Source organism: Macrobrachium nipponense, chromosome 31, assembly GCF_015104395.2.
Source record: "Macrobrachium nipponense isolate FS-2020 chromosome 31, ASM1510439v2, whole genome shotgun sequence".
In the NCBI taxonomy this organism is placed as follows: domain Eukaryota; kingdom Metazoa; phylum Arthropoda; class Malacostraca; order Decapoda; family Palaemonidae; genus Macrobrachium; species Macrobrachium nipponense.
Genome location: NC_061093.1, coordinates 9,259,984 through 9,280,541, shown reverse-complemented (window position 1 = coordinate 9,280,541; position 20,558 = coordinate 9,259,984). Strand labels below are relative to the sequence as shown.

Sequence of the window (20,558 nt, the reverse complement as noted above, 5' to 3'; positions counted from 1 at the left end):
ACATCATCGCAAAAAATATGACATCACTTATCAAATCAACCTACCTTCCTTGTCACATAGATTCTTCCTGATAAAACACCGCTTCTTTACCTTGAGTCCCTTGTTGAGAATGGCGCTGGTCACTTCGGTCGTCCAGACGATCTGGGCTACTGTGAGGACGACCTGGGAAGGCCACTGGGTGATCCACAACTTGTGGGGCGTCGAGGGGTGGTTCTCGACGGCCCTGACGGCAACGTCTTGGACGCTCTGCACCATCATCTCCTCCACCTCGACCAACCAGCGCTCCACCAGTCCCTGCACAACATGAACAACAGAACCTAATTTGTGTTGGAAAAAATGCCTCTGTCAAATGCCGCCACTCGTGTCTTATCTGTGCATTATATTCCAAAGAACTCTACCATCACAAGGCCTCCCTCATCACAGCTCTCATATCAAAAGGTCCGAGTTTTCCAGGACTCCTGGTTGTGAGCGCCTCAGTGATGTTAAGGGTCAGATATTGCTCTCACTTGGGCTTCAGCTTTCGCACTGGTCAGCGAATAAAGCAACCTGAATTTCCAACATCAGAAATCATGCTTTTAATTGCAAAATTGAAGTACAAAAAGAACAGTTTTCCATAATAGACCATGTCAAACATCCTGACCATTTAACCACCCTTGAGTCTTTATATATCAAGAGGCTTGTTCCCTCTCTTAACAGTAACACATCCTCAGCAACTCTGTACCTGGCATAGTTGAAGTCGTTACTTTTAACTTGTCGTAGTTCATTCCATCTTCTCTCCTCACAATGAACGGTTGGTGTTTAAGCACTCTCTTTTTAACCTGTTTTTTCATTTTTACTTTGTTCTTTTATGTAATTTTAAGACTATTTTTAATATATGTGAATTCCTGTTTACACTTTTATTGTTTGTTATTTATAAATGTGTCTTTATCTTTCACAGACTGATGATGCACAGATAATTTCATGTGCGAAACGTTTCTTGGAATAAATTGATGTGTTAATCGTTGTATCATGGACATCCCCTGGAGGTTTTATATGTGTATTCACTGACCTGCTGTGTCTCTCCAACGATGATACGAAAACTCTTCTTCGTTCTCCTGTTCGCCTTTCGTCTTCGACTACGAGGAATTCACCACTTTTCTCAACTGCTGAAGCACCGTTATCCGCCCATTACTATATCTACCTCAAGAAAACTAGAGAAGACTACCCTTAGACTGGAAAAGGCCAAAGCTGATCTCGATTTTCTTCAATACTGCGAAATTAATGACACTACTCCGAAGTTCATCCGCTTTAGATTGTACAAATCCACCCTGTACAACACCCAGTTCTACAAAGATGCACTCAAGACTTTACTCAAGAATGAAATTGATTGCAAATTTCGCACGATTGAACAATTAACTGCAACTACTCAAACAATTGAAGAATTTATTGTACAATGATTTATCCATGTTAGATCGCTTACTCTACCAAAGAATGTTTTGTAAATTTATCAACAACTATATCTCTGATGTTTTTACGAGACACCAAAGAAAGCTTTTGAATCTCGGTGTCGTTATTCCTGACTTCCAGTCTAACAAAAAATGTATTTTTAACTTCTCTGACTATGTTTTATCTAAAAGAGAAGAATTTTTACTTTCGTTTGGTTTAGACTTTTGCCTTCCATCCTTTAGACCCAACTATGCCAGGTTCTTTTTACCTTTGGAAATTATGTTTCAAAGGTTAACTAAACTAGAATGTAATCAAAACATAGCTAACCTCCAACAAAAAATTTCTAATTTGGTCCATAAAACATATGTTCATCTAAAACCCAATTGGACACCTATTTTTAGACCTGCTGATTTGAGAGTACTATTGAATTTGAAGAAACGAGAGGACATAATCATATGTAAACCAGACAAGGGTAAGGGAGTGGTCATTCTAAACAAGAACGATTATGTACAAAAAATGGAAACTATCTTGTCTGACAGTTCGAAGTTTGAGTTCCATGGCGAACCTTCCTTTCTTGATATATATAAGCGAGAAGACAAGATTAACAGATTTCTAAGGAAAATTAAAAATGATAACATCATAAATGAAACAACTTATCAACAACTGTTTGTCACTGGTTCATCTTTTAGTGTTCTTTATGGGCAACCAAAAATACATAAACCTGATCTACCTTTAAGACCAATTATGGCTGCTTATAACAATCCCTCTTTCTCTATATCAAAATTTTTAGCTGGACTTTTATCTGAATATAGTAATAATGAATACTCTTTGAAAAATGGATATAACTTTCAACAACTGATTACCAGACAAGATGGAGATTACTATATGGTTAGTTTTGACGTTGAGTCTCTATTTACCAACGTACCTCTTAATGAAACCATCAATATTATACTTAACAAAATATTTATTAATGATGATACAAATTTCCATGGTTTTAATCGGGCTATTTTTAAACAATTACTCGATCTTGCAGTGCAAAATTCGATGTTTGTATTTAATCAGCGACTCTACTCGCAGGTCGATGGAGTTGCAATGGGTTCCCCTTTAGGCCCCATTTTTGCGAATTTTTTTTATGTCTCATTTGGAGTCTGAGTTTTTAAACCGATGTGATTCTAACTTTAAGCCTTCATTATACCGTAGATATGTTGATGATACCTTTGCTTTGTTTCAACACCCATGGCAATGTTCTTCTTTTTTAGAGTATATTAACAACTTTCATCCCAATATCAATTTTACAATGGAAGTAGAGAACGATGATTGTTTACCTTTTTTAGATTTGAAAATTACCAGAACTAACTCTGAGTTCTCCACGTCGGTCTATAGAAAACGTACTTTTACTGGACTGACTAACAATTATTATAGTTCGTGTCAACAATCTTTTAAAATTAATACTATTCACACTTTGGTTAATAGAGCACTGAAATACTCTTCGTCTTGGCAACTATTCCACGTGGAAATGACTTTTTTGTTAGGTTTCTTCAAATCTAATTCGTTTCCACTCGACATTGTTAAAAAAACTATCAACAAAATACTTACGAAATTTTTGCAGCCACCAATACCTAATTTTAATGTCCCTAAAAGACTATTTTATGTCACAATCCCCTATATATCTGACTTGAAATTTACATCCAGCCTTAAACGAATCATTGAACATGAGATACCATGCCTTAAAGTCAAACTCATATCCAGCAATACCTGCACAATTGGTTCCTTTTTTAACTATAAAGATCGCCTTCAGCCTTTTATGCGATCCAACGTTATATATAAATTTACATGCCCTGGATGTCCGGGCTCTTACGTCGGATCAACTCGAAGGCTGTTAAGGGTCAGATATTGCTCTCACTTGGGCTTCAGCTTTCGCACTGGTCAGCGAATAAAGCAACCTGAATTTTCCAACATCAGAAATCATGCTTTTAATTGCAAAATTGAAGTACAAAAAGAACAGTTTTCCATAATAGACCATGTCAAAAATCCTGACCATTTAACCACCCTTGAGTTCTTTATATATCAAGAGGCTTGTTCCCTCTCTTAACAGTAACCACATCCTCTTTAGCAACTCTGTACCTGGCATAGTTGAAGTCGTTACTATTTTAACTTGTCGTAGTTCATTCCATCTTCTCTCCTCACAATGAACGGTTGGTGTTTAAGCACTCTCTTTTTAACCTGTTTTTTCATTTTTACTTTGTTCTTTTATGTAATTTTAAGACTATTTTTAATATATGTGAATTCCTGTTTACACTTTTATTGTTTGTTATTTATAAATGTGTCTTTATCTTTCACAGACTGATGATGCACAGAGAATTTCATGTGCGAAACGTTTCTTGGAATAAATTGATGTTTTAATCGTTGTATCATGGACATCCCCTGGAGGTTTTTATATATATATATATATATATAAATATATATTATATATATATATATATTATATAATATATATATATATAGATATATTATATATTACCGTTTGAGAAGCATACCCTAGCTTTTGACGGGATGACTCTGTTGCTGAACTGGACGAGCTCTCCCTCGGCGGATATCATGCCCTCGATCTCTTGCTGCGATGAGAAATGAAGCTTGCTGATGCCCTCAAAGCATTTCTTCAGGTGGGGCTGTACGCGCTGCGGGTCCTTCGTCTCGGAGAGGATCTCCAGCAATTCGTCGTTCGAGAGGAAGAAGAACCTGAAGACGGAGGGAGCACAAAATTATGTTGGAAACTGCATATTACGGTTATATTTCTTGACACATATCTTCATTAATATGTATATCTATCTATCTATCTATATATCTATCAATATAATATATATATATAGGGATATATATATATATATATATATATATATATATATATATAATGTATGTATGTATGTATGTATGTAGTATGCCACCATAGGCCTACATTCTTTGAACCGTAATATCATCATTATTTTTCATCGCAGAAGAAAAGTAAAAACATATTTGGAATCCTCGAGAAAAGTTCTATCAGACAATAATGCTTTCATTTTTATCTACAACTAATAATAAAGAAGTTAGCCTAAGAAATGTTAAGTGTGTCTTAGTTTAACCGGACCACTGAGCTGATTAAAGGCGCTTCTAGGGCTGGCCTGGAGTATTAGTTTTTTTTATTTACGGATTTGCGGATTTTGATTTAGTAACCAATTGGTTTCTTAGCAACGTGACCTACAGCTTATTGTGGGATCCAAACCACATATCGAGAAGTGAATTTCTAATCACCAGAAATAAATTCCTCTGGTTCCGCATTGGCGGCAGCAAGGAACGAAAACTCGGGCTACCAGATTGATGGACGAGGAACTGGAGATAGCATAGCCAGATATGCGGCCCGATACCCCGGATCAAAATGGCACCTGGTTAAAAACCATCCCTTATAAAACCTACATAAATGGTTTTGACTTTGGTTCAATTCAGTCTAGTAGTTTCGCCATCTATAGCTAACATACATATAGGCTATACATTACTTACAGTCTAACCGTTAGCTGTATATATAAGATATAGGTATGTGTATATATATATATATATATATATATATATATATATATGTGTGTGTGTGTGTGTGTGTGTGTGTGTAATTGTATATACTACTCACTCCCTGCAATGTATCATTAAAAAGAACGACAAAACGTTTGACATGAAAGTCTTGAAGGAGAAGGCCCGATACACTCATGAATGATTTTCCACAAAGCAATTAGCTCGTCGCAGCCACATTTCCAACTCACCTTGGGAAGAAGAGACGCTTCTTTTCAAGGTAATCATTGAGGCCCTTCTGTATCTCCTCCAGCAGATGATTACACTCGTGCAACCTGCAAAGAAAATGGAATTTCGTTCTTCTGACTGCAGCACCTCTTTAGAACCTGGTTATAGGTCTAGCCAGACGAGTTGGGCAAACACAAAAGCAGAAGTATGAAAGAAAATCATAGGATTAAATGAGAGCACTAATAACAATTGATGTTCTGGAATAGTATGGTGTAAATAGCAACATTCAAGTCATCATTAATGTAAATGAACACATTTTTGGGTGCCTTTAGATTGTTACGAATGGACTGTTACTATATGGACCTTGATATCCCAAAGCAGGACAATTTCGTTTTTGATGCTTGGGTCAGCTGTGAAGGCATTTGAACCCCTAAACACCATCTGAGTACCAAAAAGTTCCAGAACAAAACATGCCTCTGACATAGAGCAACAGAGAGAACACTTGCTGAAAATCCAAAGTTAGTCCTCCTAATACTTAATTAGGACTTGCACGTTGATCAGGGAAGCTTGATATAACCTCAGAAGGAAGACGAAAGGAACTCTTTCTTGCGTGTGTTAATTAAAGAGAAGCCGAAACCCGATGGCTCTAGACTTCATTTCCAGGCGTTGCCTAATTCAGTTGGTATTGGTCATGAACGACAATGCTTACGTTAATATTCAAAGTATTTATGAAATGTAGAGTTCAGAGTCCAGACAATTAATACCTTTTCGCGATAAAACACTACTGTCACGAAATTATGGCTAATTTTACCAATGCAGTAAAAGAATATGGCAAATTTTTTAAGAGACATTATTGTATATCGCTTACTAAGTCTATAATAAGCAACACTTTACGAAATGAGCAAGACAAGCGATGCCATTATTCTTGTAAGGAGTAATGGACTAATATTTCCAACAAGGAAAGGCCTTCCAGTGAAAGTTTGCCTCGTATAATGATAGGGTTTTTGGTTTGTTTCTTAATAATAATAATAATAATGATCTAAAGGGTCCACAATAATACAAAGTGTTAAGAGTCCGTGTATAATTTTTAAGACTACAAAAAGCTTTCGAACCCTTCCCTGGGTCATCTTGGACTGAAGATGAACCCACGGAAGGGTTCGAAAGCTTTTTGTAAAGTCTTAAAAAATTATACACGGACTCTTAACACTTTGTATTATTGTGGACCCTTCAGAACATTATATATACTCCGCGATAGAGTTTTCCCACTAATAATAATAAAATAATAATAATATAATAAAATAAATAATAATTATAATAATCTAGTAATATAATAATAATAATCAATAATGTAATAATAATAATATAATAATAATAATAATAATACAAGACCTGGTGAGCATGTTGGGCTGCCTCAGTAGCTACAGAAGCCGTGAGGATCCTTGACGGCTGTCCCACCATGAGCTCGCCTCCAAGTGGGCGGTCCACGCGAGTAAACTTCCTCCCTTCGAACAGGCATTTGTTTCCATGATGTCCTCGGACGAGAAGATCGGCTCGAGATAGAGCCACGTTTACTTGGCACTGTGAGAAAGTTCGGGACATTGTCATTCTTTAATTATGGCGTGAAAATATCTTTCTAAATGTTGTTATTTGTTGACCTATCGACAACCATTATTGCACATCGTGTGGTTTTCTTATCTAGGCCTATTCGTCTAAAACTACCCACTCAACCCCACTGAACCCAACATGCACAAGCGATTCACATACAGATGAGAATCGAAATCCCTCATCAGATTCACTTATTTAGTGAAGACCACACAACTTCGACTTTACTTTATAAAACAATAAATAAAACAAATGAAGTGAACTCTACAACTACACTCCATTTCTCGTCCCGAGTATTATGTTCTGGCAAACCACCTTGATCCAAGCATCTAAGATATCCTGCATCGACAGAAGTTTCTCCTCCCACGCCCTAATTTCGGCTTCGAAGGGCTTGAGTAAGGTGACCCCTCATCGTCTGCCACCTTTTGTGTGTTGTTCGTCTAGCAGGACCTGGATGTCGTCCACTGCAGCCAAGATGGATGTCCCAGTTTCCCTGATTGCAATACACAGAGTGTCAATTAAGATACTATCAAATGAGTGGACGCTTTATCATTGTGATTCTCAGTTTGTGCCATGTAAATTATCAGTATTTAAAACACAATCAGGGCCATTTTGAGTGAGATTGTTTCTGAACAGGCAGGAAAATTAAATAAGTTGAACAGCTACAAGCGATATGTGGTTTCGAAAATAATATCCAGTAATTGTGGCCACTTCATAACAGAGTTTTTATTTTCACTTAATTGCCAAAACTTCCTAGTAACCAATGATTCAAATAGTGGACTTTGTCACATTTTGCTATTTTTATAATAGATTTATAATTTTGCATCAACAGCTAAAACAATACTAAGAGCAGAAAAATTTCCATCCGCCTGTGGTGTATTTGTATGGTAACACTGCGTCCCGGGCTTTAGACAGTTACATTCAGCTTACATTCAACGATTATAATAATATCCTATTTCGAATATTAACTGTGTAATTCCCATTCAGTAAATTATTAAAACACTTTTCAGTTGCAAATGTACACCCAGAGATATCCTTTATTTACCTAAAACTTACACATAGCGTAACTATCTAAAGCCTGGGACGCAGGTTGTTACCATACAAAAACACACAGGTGGCGGATGGACAGATGAAAAAAAGACAGAGTATAGTACAGTGTTATTGATTGCTTAATATTAGCCTAAGTGCAACCCCAGATGGAAGAGCAGGTTGCCCCAAACCAAAAGCCATAAGTGAAGATAAACTAGATTTGAGAAATAACAAAGAAACAAAGAAACCCTCGTGAGTCTTCTCAATACAACGGCAGGACCGAAAATTCCAGAAAAGAGAATGAGAGATAAGAAAAGTTTGCTCACAAAGGCGTGCACAATGAGCTAACCGAATAACACGCCAAAGAAGAAAGTAGGAACTCGGGTTGCTAAACAACGATTTCAGAAGACTAAAACGGAAATCAGATTTTAAAATATTCCTCATAAAAAAAGTTTTCTTTTTTACAAATCTCGAGTCTTATTTTGATATATATATAATTTTTTCGACCAACTAAAGAAGACATAGGCCTGTGTTTCGCAATGGTTAATCTGGAATTCAAAAAAAGACGACTAGAATTTCAGGAGTTGCAAATAATTGAAGAAAGAACTGTCAAGAAAAATATGTGGGTGGCGGAATTAGTATCCTAGACCAATTAACAATCGTACTTTGAGTTTTGCTTTGCTAAGGTTGAAGTTTAACCTACATAATTTGCAAGCATTTTTAACTAAATCTCTCTTAAATTTTCTTCAGCCTAAGTTCTCTAGTCAGATTCGATTGATGCAGCAAGTTTATTTTTAGCACCAAACATAAAAGTAGTTGGGTATAAACGCAATCATGAGGACCATTAACATTTACAATCCCGTAGTCATAATATCCATCAGCAACTAATTGCAATCGCTTATTTGAAAATTCTAAAATTCTAAGAAGTGCTCTCCCCGACTCCCATCTACATTTGAAAACTAAGGCCTCATCACTGGTGCTGTCAAAATCACCACTCAAATCAAGACCAATCATACGAACTTCACGACCTGAGCACAGGGATTTCTGGAATGAAATGGAATATATAATTTAGGCCAAAGGCCAAGCACTGGGACACCTATGAGGTCATTCAGCGCTGCAAGGGAAAATGAGAGTAGACAGGTCTGAAAGGTGTAACAGGAGGAAAACCTCAAAGCAGTTGCATTATGAAACAATTGTAAGAAGAGGGTGGAAAGTAAGGAGGAAGAAAGAGAACATGAACGGAGGTGCAGCAAAAGGACATAGGGATTTCTGTACGACATTGGAAACTGAAAGAAGTACATCGCAAGCTCACAGGCCCTCGCGTAGTCAGGCTGTCAACTTTGGAACAGACCGCCACTTTCAGCATAACCATCTAGGCATTTTGCCAGTCCTAAGAAACATCAGATAATATGAGAGTTGAAGGAACAGGGTGGTTATCAGCTGGGCATGAGGTACCACCACTCCAACATTTAACTATTGTCAAATGACCAGTTCTCCAAAGTGTGCTAAAAAAAAAAAAAAAAAAAAAAAAAAAAAAAAACTTCATCAAGTAAACTGACGCAAAATGAATGAGATCCTAAGAGCCAAGTCATCAGCAGCATTCAGAAAAGGGAAAAGGACACCAACAACTGCCTTACCTCCACGGTTTGAACTCGAAGAGGACATTGGCCCACTCGCCCTTCATCTTCTCCAAAGCCTTCTCGAGGCTGAACTCCTTCGAGGCAGCGTGACTGATTTCCTCCAGTTTCCGCTGAACTGAAGGCAGACCGACCTCGATCATGTCCGCTAGAGACGTCTCCGGCTGCAGGTTCAGTTCCGTGCCCAGATGTTCCCCGAGCTGTGAAGACGTCATAAGCAGGCAAGGTTTTAGTGATCGGTATTTGTGTCATTCTATCATTGTATGAAAATACGCAAACATGAAAATGAAAAATGGAAGCCAATCTTTCACGGAGCAGAATGCCCATATGCGAGACAAGAGGCGAGACCGAATCGATGAAAAATGATGATCATTTGTGAGATGTGGTACGATTCATTCCAACATATGCACACAAGTGTAGCCATGACATCTAATCGTCGGTAACATAAGACAAGGTCGAGACAGTAACCCCCGGCCCGAGTGAAGAGAAGAGAGTGTCTACAATAATAACAATAATAATAATAATAATATATAATAATAATAATAATAATATAATTAATTATAATAAGTATACCAAACGTATAATCCACTTGCCTATTTTTTTTTTTAAATAAATCTGTTTTTATTAATAAGTTCCGTTTTGCGATTCCCAACCGAACTGAAACTCTCTAATCTTAATCCAGTATTTCGTGACAAATATAACAAAATTAATTTTTCAATCAATAGCTCTTATAAGTGTTTGGACATTTATAACGAAAGGAAAAAAAAACACGGTTTTTTCTTGTAATACATTTATTCAAACCTGTTTCAAAAATAAACAATAAAATAAGAGGGCCACAAAAAGGTTCATTAAAAGATACTAACATGATATTAAACATAATAATAATAATAATAATAATAATAATAAAATAATAATAATAATAATATAATAATAATAATAATAATAATAATAAAATATTATTAAAAATGAATATCGGGTCCAATGTATATCGGAAATTTTGTATGTTATCTAGATCACATCATTGACTAGGTCCCAATACCACTCAGGTATTTCGGAAACTATGTATGTTTATCGACATCATCTTTCATACAGGTAACAACTTATGAACCGAAATGCTTCATAGCAGCAGCACCTGCAAACATGAAACGATTCAAAATAAACGGGAAAAACGAATTTACACGAAAAATTCCTGAAGGTGGAGCAACGTCCAAATCACTTCCGATAATAAATCAACCGGCAAAAGCTCATTATGACATTGGAAATGGAAATTTAAGTTTAATGATCGAACTATTCAAGCCCGTGCGACGCAACAACTTGTAACGCAGATAAAAACCTATTGGGAGAAAGATAAGAGCCAACGCGGCGATAAGCGCTTACAGATTTCCTCACTTCATATCTTCAGTCTCTAAAGGTCACATCTGCCATAAAACCTCGAAATTAGCCAAACGAATGACTGGATGGAAAAGTCAATATATTAACTCTACAAATGACTCCGTCCCAGAAACCCTCATCGATTTAGTAAAGTGATTTTGGTAGATTAGACTTCCAAAGAGTTTTACCTCGTTATTTCACACAGATGTCAAACGTCCTGATATTACTATTCTTTGTGAATATAGTGAATTTGAGTATAGAATTTAGGCCAAAGGCCAAGCGCTATGATTTATAAGGTCATTCGCCCAGAAACGGAAATTGTCAGTAAAAGGTCTGAAAGGTGTAACAGGAGGAAAACCTCGAAGCAGTTGCACTATGAATCGATATGTTAGGAGAGGGTGGACAGTAAGATGGAAGGAAGAGAATTTGAAAGGAGGTACAGTAAAAGGAACGAAAGGGGTTGCAGCTAGGGGCCGAAGGCACTCTGCAAAGAATGTTAAAGTAATGCGTACAGTGCACCGCATGAGGGTGCACTGAAGGCACTATCCCCCCCCTTACTGGGCCTATCCTTTGTTACAAAGATGAACATTTTCTGACGTTGCTCAAATCAGTAAAAGTCCCAGTGATTGTCCAGCACAATGTTCATATATTCTTAGTGTTACTACTATTTGTAAAATACGTTACTAAAATAAACTCATAAAAGCAAAGAAAACCGAATAAACTTCGACTGACCGCAGATAAAGTGATGATGTTATCTCAGACTGAAATCCCAGCAGTCGAATGAATCCTGTCATATCTACGTTATCTGCAGGGGGCTTCATCCGAGATTCGACAGCTTAAGGATGAATGCAAGAATGAGTGTTCTCTTGCTTTAATGTTGCGCACCCTTTGTTCAATAAAGGCTGTTTTTATGGGGCAAATCATTTCCATTTTTTTCCAGTTCCTATTTCGAGAGGTCTCCAAAACTCTACTGACTGTTATGTAAACAAAGATGGACTGGTTACTTGCGTCAACAGCTGTTTCTCTTTGTGATTCTTGCAAATCACGGCTCTTTGCTTAGGGAGCGAGGAAGAAAATTCTCTCTCTCTCTCTCTCTCTCTCTCTCTCTCTCTCTCTCTCTCCTCTCTCTCTCTCCTCTCCTCTTCTTAAGGAGTGTTTTAAGAGTACATTATCTTTGTTTTAAACTGCTGTTAGGAACTAATTAAGAACTTCTCTCTCTCTCTCTCTCCTCTCTCTCCTCTCTCTCTCTCTCTCTCTCTCTCTCCGTTGTTAAGTTATCGTTTGCTTATCTGCTGTAGAACTAACTAAGAATTCTCTCCTCTCTCTCTCTCTCTCGTCTCTAGTTCTTCTCTCTCTCTCTCTCTCTCCTCTCTCTCTCTCAGATTCTATTCAACACATTGGTGGTGGAACTCACTTGCTTACATAAAAGAAAAATGAAAAAACAAGCGACCGATCATTCATATTCATTCAATGGAATCGCCAGTTCACAATCTGGTTCATTAATTATCTTCTGAATACGCCGTTGAAGTGAATAAAGGAAGCCAGCGTGTATTTATTTACCTCCCAATGTGGACTCTCATTACGCAATGCATAATCCAGATCATGTAAACACGAGCGTGTGTAATTTTTCTTTCTTCTTAGGCGACCTCAGTTCTATTGGTCCAATTAGGATATTTGGCGCAGGTGTGACTGAGCCTGTAATGGCACGCAAGTGCAAAACAAAGGAAAAGCTATTTCCGAGAAAAACGTGTAAAGATAAAATTCAAACATCTGTGCTCACCACCGACCTTAGTGACGTCGAAATAAATCCCAAGAAAAAAAAGAGAGATAAATTTTCCTAAAGTAGCCACGGTATTTCAGCCAACTTATTTCAGTCTCTCTTATGCTTTTTCTATGTGATTCTTGAAATTACCTTTATCTATTTATCATGCTTTCGCTATTTTGTTTGTTGATGATTTCGATGATAGTTCTCTGTTAGGTCTAACCTCGTCTCGCAAATTTGCGACCTTCCTGTCTGTTCCTTGTGGGTGCTCAATTATCCTTAACAACATCAACAATAACACCAACAAAAACAACAATAATAATAATAATAATAATAATAAGAAATCAGTCAGCTACCTTGCAGTAATAAGTGGTACGAGCAACCAACCTGAGGGAGTGATAGAAAACGATCAGGCAAAGATCCTCTGGGACTATGGTATCAGAACGGATAGGGTGTTGATACGTGCAAATAGACCAGACGTGACGTTGATTGACAAGTCAAGAAGAAAGTATCACTCATTGATGTCGCAATACCATGGGACACCAGAGTTGAAGAGAAAGAGAGGGAAAAAATGGATAAGTATCAAGATCTGAAAATAGAAATAAGGATATGGGATATGCCAGTGGAAATCGTACCCATAATCATAGGAGCACTAGGCACGATCCCAAGATCCTGAAAAGGAATCTAGAAAAGCTAGAGGCTGAAGTAGCTCCAGGTCTCATGCAGAAGAGTGTATACCTAGAAACGGCACACATAGTAAGAAAAGTGATGGACTCCTAAGGAGGCAGGATGCAACCCGGAACCCCACACTATAAATACCACCACATCGAATTGGAGGACTGTGATAGAGCAAAAAAAAAAAAAAAAAAAAAAAAATAAATAACTAATATAATAAAAATAATAATAATAATACAGTGTTGTTGAAAAAATAATGGCTATTTAAGCCGTGTTTAATTGGTATAGAAGTTTCTCTATTCTTCGTATTACTGACTTTTCTTCTGCACTCAAATTGGCAATTAAATCCCCAAATAGGTGATTCATGACAAAAACGCGGTAATTGTCAAATTGAATATATTATGCAAAATGCATGTTTTTTAAATGAATTCCCCATTTGGCTTTACAAAATAAACGCGGCTGAAATAGCCATTATTTTTTTCATTAAAACCTGTATCAAGGAAGGTCTTCTTCCAGCAAATAATAAAATAATAATAATAATAATCTTACTATATGGTGTACTTTAATAGGCGTTATGTCTGTCCGCCTGTCATTCAATCACAGGCCAACGGCTGGTCCGATGGGCATGAAACTTAAACCAGGTTATAGTGGGGAACCCTAAGATGGTTTATAATTGGGTTGATCCTACCTCCCCCCAACCCCCTCCGAAGGGGGTGGGGTTCAGAAGGGATTCCCTGAAACAGGGCTGTTTATGCCCGTAGACTTAGTTACTTTAATAATTTATCGCAGTACATACTCTCTGTATACATATGACTACGGTCTAGGTATATTAGTTAATATGTAGAATTTACTATGTAGATATCATGCAAAATCAGTATGATAATTAAAATTAAGGTTAAAATTAGAAAATTTGAATTTTTTTTAAATAGGATTATTACAATTAAGAAATAAATTTTCAAAATATGTAAAATCTGTAAAAATTCACCATGTATTATGTAAAATCATTATTGTATTATAATATTAGAAAAATTTTACCTTTACCCAAATAAAATTGTGGATAAACCAACTTGACTTTACTCTTACTAATACTGAACTTTCAAACTATTCATTACTATGGTTAGCTAGCTAACTGCCTCACTCATCTTTCACTCACCTTACCCGTCAGCTAAAATATATATATATATATATATATATATATATATATATATATATATATATATATATATATATTATATATATATATATTATATATATATATATATATATATATATATATTATATATATATATATATATATTAGTCTGCCGAGTTGTTTACCAAAATAAGAGCGCTCTGTGCATGATGTCACGCGAAAGAACGAGTGTTGCCATATTTCCCATGTTGGTTGCTTGTTTCTTTTTATGTTCTTTATTTTTTCACAAAAGGGTTAAACATAGAATTCCTTAAAATCTACACCCAAAATTTATGCAAGAGAAACATTGTTCGTAAAATAAGTCAAGAAAAAATATTTTTAATCTAAATTTTTAGATTATTTTATTGCACGATTTACTCTGTTTCTTATCTCAATTTTCTTGTTTAGGTATTTCATTCTAAAAAGACACATAATTTAGCAAAAAATTTTATTACTTCACTGGGAAGATCAACACCTGTTGATTTCATTTCACAGTCAAGCATTCTTATCGTGAATAGATTTGGATACAACTCTCAAAAGTTTAATTGTAAAAAAAAAAAAAAAAAAAAAATCAGACGCCATTTAGTTGACTCTTGTTAATTTTATTGATCGAGAACCTTTAGTCAGTTTGAATGTCAGTCATCTTTTGACCTAAATGAGGATACCGCTCTTATTTTTTTCTTTTTTTAACATTGTAGCCACTTATGTATATCTCGCAAAGATATTTCTTCAATTCCATCAAATATTGACTTTTAATTATTTGGATAAGGTGAAAAACTGGCCATATCCCCTGGAGTGTTGTCTGTATTGCTGTTCTCAAATTCTAGATCCAAGTCTACATTTTATATTATGTTGCTGACTATGCAAACTTCTAACGCAAGTTGACGCTTATCATAGGATTTGGCTTTGCTTGACGCATTTCATCGACATCAACTCACCTGATAAGCAATCGTTATTTTCATTCTTCTTATTTACGTTTGTTTATAGTTAACAGCATCCGGGCGATGATAATGTCATCTGTCTGCAACGCCCAGAAAAATTTTCTAGTGGCTCCCGATTCAATTTTCTTGTTTAATATACATTCTACATTACAGTTTTTGATTAACATCTCATACAGACCCACTCGTGAGTGACGCGATACAGATCAAGCCCTTTTGGAAATTGTAATGTGTTTGATCTTGCGTTGCATACTCCCATTTTTGTCATTCCATTGATAGTTTTACATAGAAGAGTTTTCTGGTTGTCTATAAGTCAGTTCCATAAGCATTCCTTGATTTTACATCTCCAGTCATGCAAGATGACATCATGAGATCAAACTATACTCTGTTTTTTTCCACCTGTCCATCCGCCTATGGTGTTTGCGCAAGGTAACACTGCATCCCGGCCTTTAAATAATATCCTTTTTCGAATATTAACGATGTAATTCACATACAGTAAATTATTAAAACACTTTTCAGTTGAAATGTACATCCAGATATCCTTTTATTTACCTAAAATTTACACATAGCGGAACTATTTAAAGCCCGAGACGCAGTGTTACCATGCGCAAACACCACAGATGGAAAAACACAGAGTATAGTCATTTATCATAAAAATAAATTCCACAGTAACCTTCCAAATACTGTTTCCCAACAGCCCCCTCTCACATAAATATTCGATAGACTTCGCATATTATAAACGCTGAAGTTTGGCATTTTCAAGTTTATACGAATTCCACTAATCTTGTGATCTAGACCATATAATGTGGGTGTCTTACTTTTAATATTTCCCTCATACAAGATTCAGGAGTCAGTGTTCAACCTCTAAACAAAGCTCCTTCGTTATAAGATGATATCTTGTCAGCTTCATCATATGTGGGGCATCGGCAAATAATAGCCTTTCCCTATCATGACATGGGAATTTTTTATTGCAACTTGCGTTAATTTCATTCTTTGTTTGTTTGTTTGTTTATTTGTTTGTTTTGTTTGCATGGTGTTTTTACGTTGCATGGAACCAGTGATTATTCAGCAACGGGACCAACGGCTTTACATGACTTCCGAACCACGTCGAGAGTGAACTTCTATCACCAGAAATACACATCTCTGGCCACCTCAGTGAAATGCCCGAGAATCGAGATGGCAGGACAAAACCTTACCGACCGTATGTTAATTTCATTGTATCTATCCCAAACGCCTTCCATAATTCATGATTGTTCGGCACTAGATCAAGAACACATGGAATGACAGGGCAGCCTGCATTGTCTACTTCAAAATCATAAAAAAATGGTTCTGTCTCCATTTAGCAGTCAGACCCCTAAGCATGATAACCTGAACTTTTCCATAAGGTTTATTTAATCTACTAGATATGTTCCTTTATCATAATTCCAGTGTTTTGCGATGTTCATTTCATCAAAAGATATTGCGGCTAGCCTTTCTTCCTCAGTAAAAGTTTCAGCTTTCTTTTCGTGAATGACACAACTGATGCCTATACTATACTTAATATACCTTGACCTTGCATATGACTTCCCATTTGGGAAAGAATACTACTGGGTAAACATCAATGACATAATAGTTAAAAAAACACCAGCGAGTCACTTAAATGAAGCAGTAGATGAATATTTAAAGTAAAGATTGGTAAACTTCTATAGCAGATTCACATCAACCGTGCATCTGATGTCCAGGCCAGACTCTTACGACGCTCCTGATTGGCTGTTGATAAGCCACTCACAGGGCTGGAAACTGTCTCTCGAGAGTTCACATAGGCAGGATGTATGTTCCACCTCTCCAGAGGGATACTTTTGAAGGATGTATCCCTCAGGAGAGGGGGAACATACACCTTGCCTACGTGAACTCTCTCGAGGGAGAGACTGAGAGTCTCCAGCCCTGTGAATGGCTTATCAACAGCCAATCAGGAGCGTCGTAAGGACTGGCCTAGACATCAGGTGCACGGTTGATTTGAATCTTCTACAAAATAATGAATCCTATGAACATTAGATAACGAGTTCTTCTTCTGATTCCAGGTCAACTTTGTCAACATACCTGATTCCAGTGACGTTCCCGAAGACCAGGGTTGCAAATGCATTGAAGAACAGGAACGTGCAGTCTGAATTTCTCTATCCTCTCCTTCGCGTACTCTGTCAAACTATCGTTCTCGATCCCACCTGCCAAAATGAGAACGACCGTACTAGTTTCCTTCTGTCTATTGAGACGATGATGGTCTCTCTCTCTCTCTCTCTCTCTCTCTCTCTCTCTCTCTCTCAGAGTAATCATGATTAGGAAATCACACATCTCTCAAACTGTTCAAAAATGAAAGGAAGTCTGTATCTTTCACACACTTTGCTGGTTCTGTTACGTTATTCTCTCGCGAGATCTGTAGGCCTACTCTCATGACAGTTCCAAGACTGATAAAAGAGTAGGTTAACTTGTGAACAATTAAACTAATAAAACTCGACGGTTCTGCATGAGAATACGCCGTAGGTGTTTCACGGGAAGCTCTTTCGATTACGAGAAGTGCCTTGAGCCCTCTCCAAAACTGAACGCTCAGAAAACCCAACTCACAAAGAAAAGATTGCTTATATCTTTCATATCTTTTACTTCCAGCTTCCACCAAACCTCTCCTGCGGTTTACTTCAACTTTCAACAACAACTGGTATTTACGAGGCAGGGACGCTCATTCCGAACGATACCCTCCTCTTCCATCATCAATTATTTTATTTTTACTCAGCTTTTAGAGAAATAACTTGCTCCCTCTTTTAGAAATCTAGCGGAACGCGTCTCCACAATTGAACTGGACGCACACACAGGGACCAGCTCAAGTAGCAACAAAAGTGAGCATCGGACAACTTATTTCTTTGAAAGTCATCTCGCGTGTCAGGTCAGCTTTCTTAATCGAAGAAATGTGCATCTGATCACCACCATCTTGAAATGAGAATTCAAGATGGCGGTGATCTGATTCTGTAAATCATCTCACTCTATACACTCGTTATGAAGGTTTATTACCACTGCTGCTTTCACTACACAATATTAGCTGAGTTTTTTCCTGCTTTTCCATCTTGTTATTAAGCTCTACTAATCCAAGAACTCTAAATTTCAAACTTTCGTTTCAATAATTGAAAATTCAAGTGGGTAGGCATATGCTATAATGTATAACTGAATCACGAAAATTTGGAACGTGCTAAATCCATAAATAAAGGCATAAGCCACGAAGGAAAAATAAACAACGGAGTTTCTGCAAGATCTTTCGACGTTCAACGTCCTTTACTCAGCAGATAACTGTTTATCTGCTGAGTAGCAGATAACTGTTTATCTGCTGAGTAAAGGACGTTGAACGTCGAAAGATCTTGCAGAAACTTCGTTGTTTATTTTTCCTTCGTTGCTTATGCCTTTATTTACATGCTATAATGTATACATGCGTGTGTCTTCCATTCAATATACATACGGCCAGTTATACTTTGAATAACTGAACTGTCGTGTAGATTTGTTAGTGGTATTGTATGAATGCGTGTGTTCAATACTTCCACCTTATACCGGCCCCCCCCCCCCCCCCCCCCCCCCCCCCCCTCCCCCCCCCCATCCATGCCCCCCCCCCCCCCCCCCCCACCCCCCCCCCCCCCCCCCCCCCCCCCCCCCCCCCCCCCCCCCCCCCCCCCCCCCCCCCCCCCCCCATACACAGATCAGAGCACGGCAATGATACCTGATCCATGAATGTCTTGGTCAGTTTGTACATAGTCGTCCACATTGCCTCCACTTCCTCGTTGATGGCTTCTGCGTCCAGACCAGCAAAAGGACCTGAGAGAAAAAAAAATGACAATTTTTGAGAAGCGCTTTTCCTAAACGTTAAGCTTGACCCGGAGTTTCTGGTGCTCTTTACGGGCTGCTCTAGGAGTAAGAGCCCGTGCTGGCATAAGGCCAGCGAAATCTAAAAACTGTTAAAATTGATTGCATTCTTAATAAGAAAAAAAAAAAAAAAGTTCAGTGTAGTATGTGTAACGCAGTCTGCTATGGAGATCGTTTTCTTTGAGATAGGCAGATTGCCGGAAGTGTATCGCAGTGTAAGCCTTCTTCAGAATTTCAAACTTTTTAACTCCTCGACCCCCTTATGAAGTTTCAAATTTTCTATCGACCCCCTGGACTAGATAAAAAAAATATGTCAGAATCAATTAGAGTAGTATTAGTTTAGTACTTGATATTCAGTATGATAAAAAAAGTAACACCTAGTAAGAAAATATGTTTGGAACTTTAGATGTACCAGTATATGTAACTTAATTCTCCGACGCGTTAGTTATTCATCGACCCCCTTTTGACACCCTGACTATTCATAGACCCCTTGGATGATCCTATTGACCCCTGGGGGTCGATATCGACCACTTTGAGAACCCCTGCACTTAATTAACATAAAAAGGTTTTCAAACTAATAAAAACAACAATATTCTGGAGCAAATTTCAAGTCACGTAAAATCTTAAAAAATAAAAATCTTAAAAAAAAAAAAAAAAAAAAAAAAAAAAAAAAAAAAAAAGTGAAAATACAATATCTACATACATGAAATTATTATTTTTGTAGTTAAAGCTGCAGCATATTCCAACAAACACGTACCAAGAAGCTTAAAACATTGTATGTCGATAAAGAAATCAAAAGACATTAAACTAATTTTTTTAAAGCACGTTTTTCTCAGAATGCACCAAAAAGTATAAAATCATTTGTTGAGCCGCACCAGGATTTTCTTACAATGAATCACGTCTACAGAAATAAAAGCGTGGTGCCAAACATAGCAGAAAATGCTACGAGAGATAAATAAAAAATATATATTTTCTTTTATTTCCTGTAGCACTTCCTTCCATATTTAGCGCCAAATTTTTATTTTTGTAGACATGGTTAATTGTAATAAGATCCTGGTGCGGCTCAATAAATTATCTTATACCATCAAGTGCATTTTGATAAAAGCATATCTCAATTTATTTTCTTCAATACTAATTTTTAGTGTTGACAGAAATTGTAACTCATTTATGATTGCAGATCTCGAAATTGAACGTGACATTCTGTAATATCCTGCCGAGCCAAACGAAGGTTTGAAAACTCCGTAGAGTTATTCACTTCATACAAATACTGAGATACTGGGAAAGGTCACTGTAGGGTCACTAGA

General features: G+C 37.0%; 1 protein-coding gene across 1 annotated transcript in view; it reads right to left on the bottom strand.

Annotated features, from left to right (window-relative positions):
- The window catches only part of LOC135206597 (dynein axonemal heavy chain 3-like), a 270,995-nt gene that overhangs the window by 176,089 nt on the left and 74,348 nt on the right, over positions 1-20,558 (bottom strand). Inside the window, 11 exon segments of the mRNA XM_064237937.1 lie at positions 91-294; positions 3,963-4,164; positions 5,217-5,300; positions 6,583-6,608; positions 6,611-6,715; positions 6,717-6,761; positions 6,763-6,771; positions 7,111-7,288; positions 9,462-9,661; positions 17,458-17,560; positions 19,101-19,206. Coding sequence (XP_064094007.1) covers positions 91-294; positions 3,963-4,164; positions 5,217-5,300; positions 6,583-6,608; positions 6,611-6,715; positions 6,717-6,761; positions 6,763-6,771; positions 7,111-7,288; positions 9,462-9,661; positions 17,458-17,560; positions 19,101-19,206 — 1,262 coding nt within the window.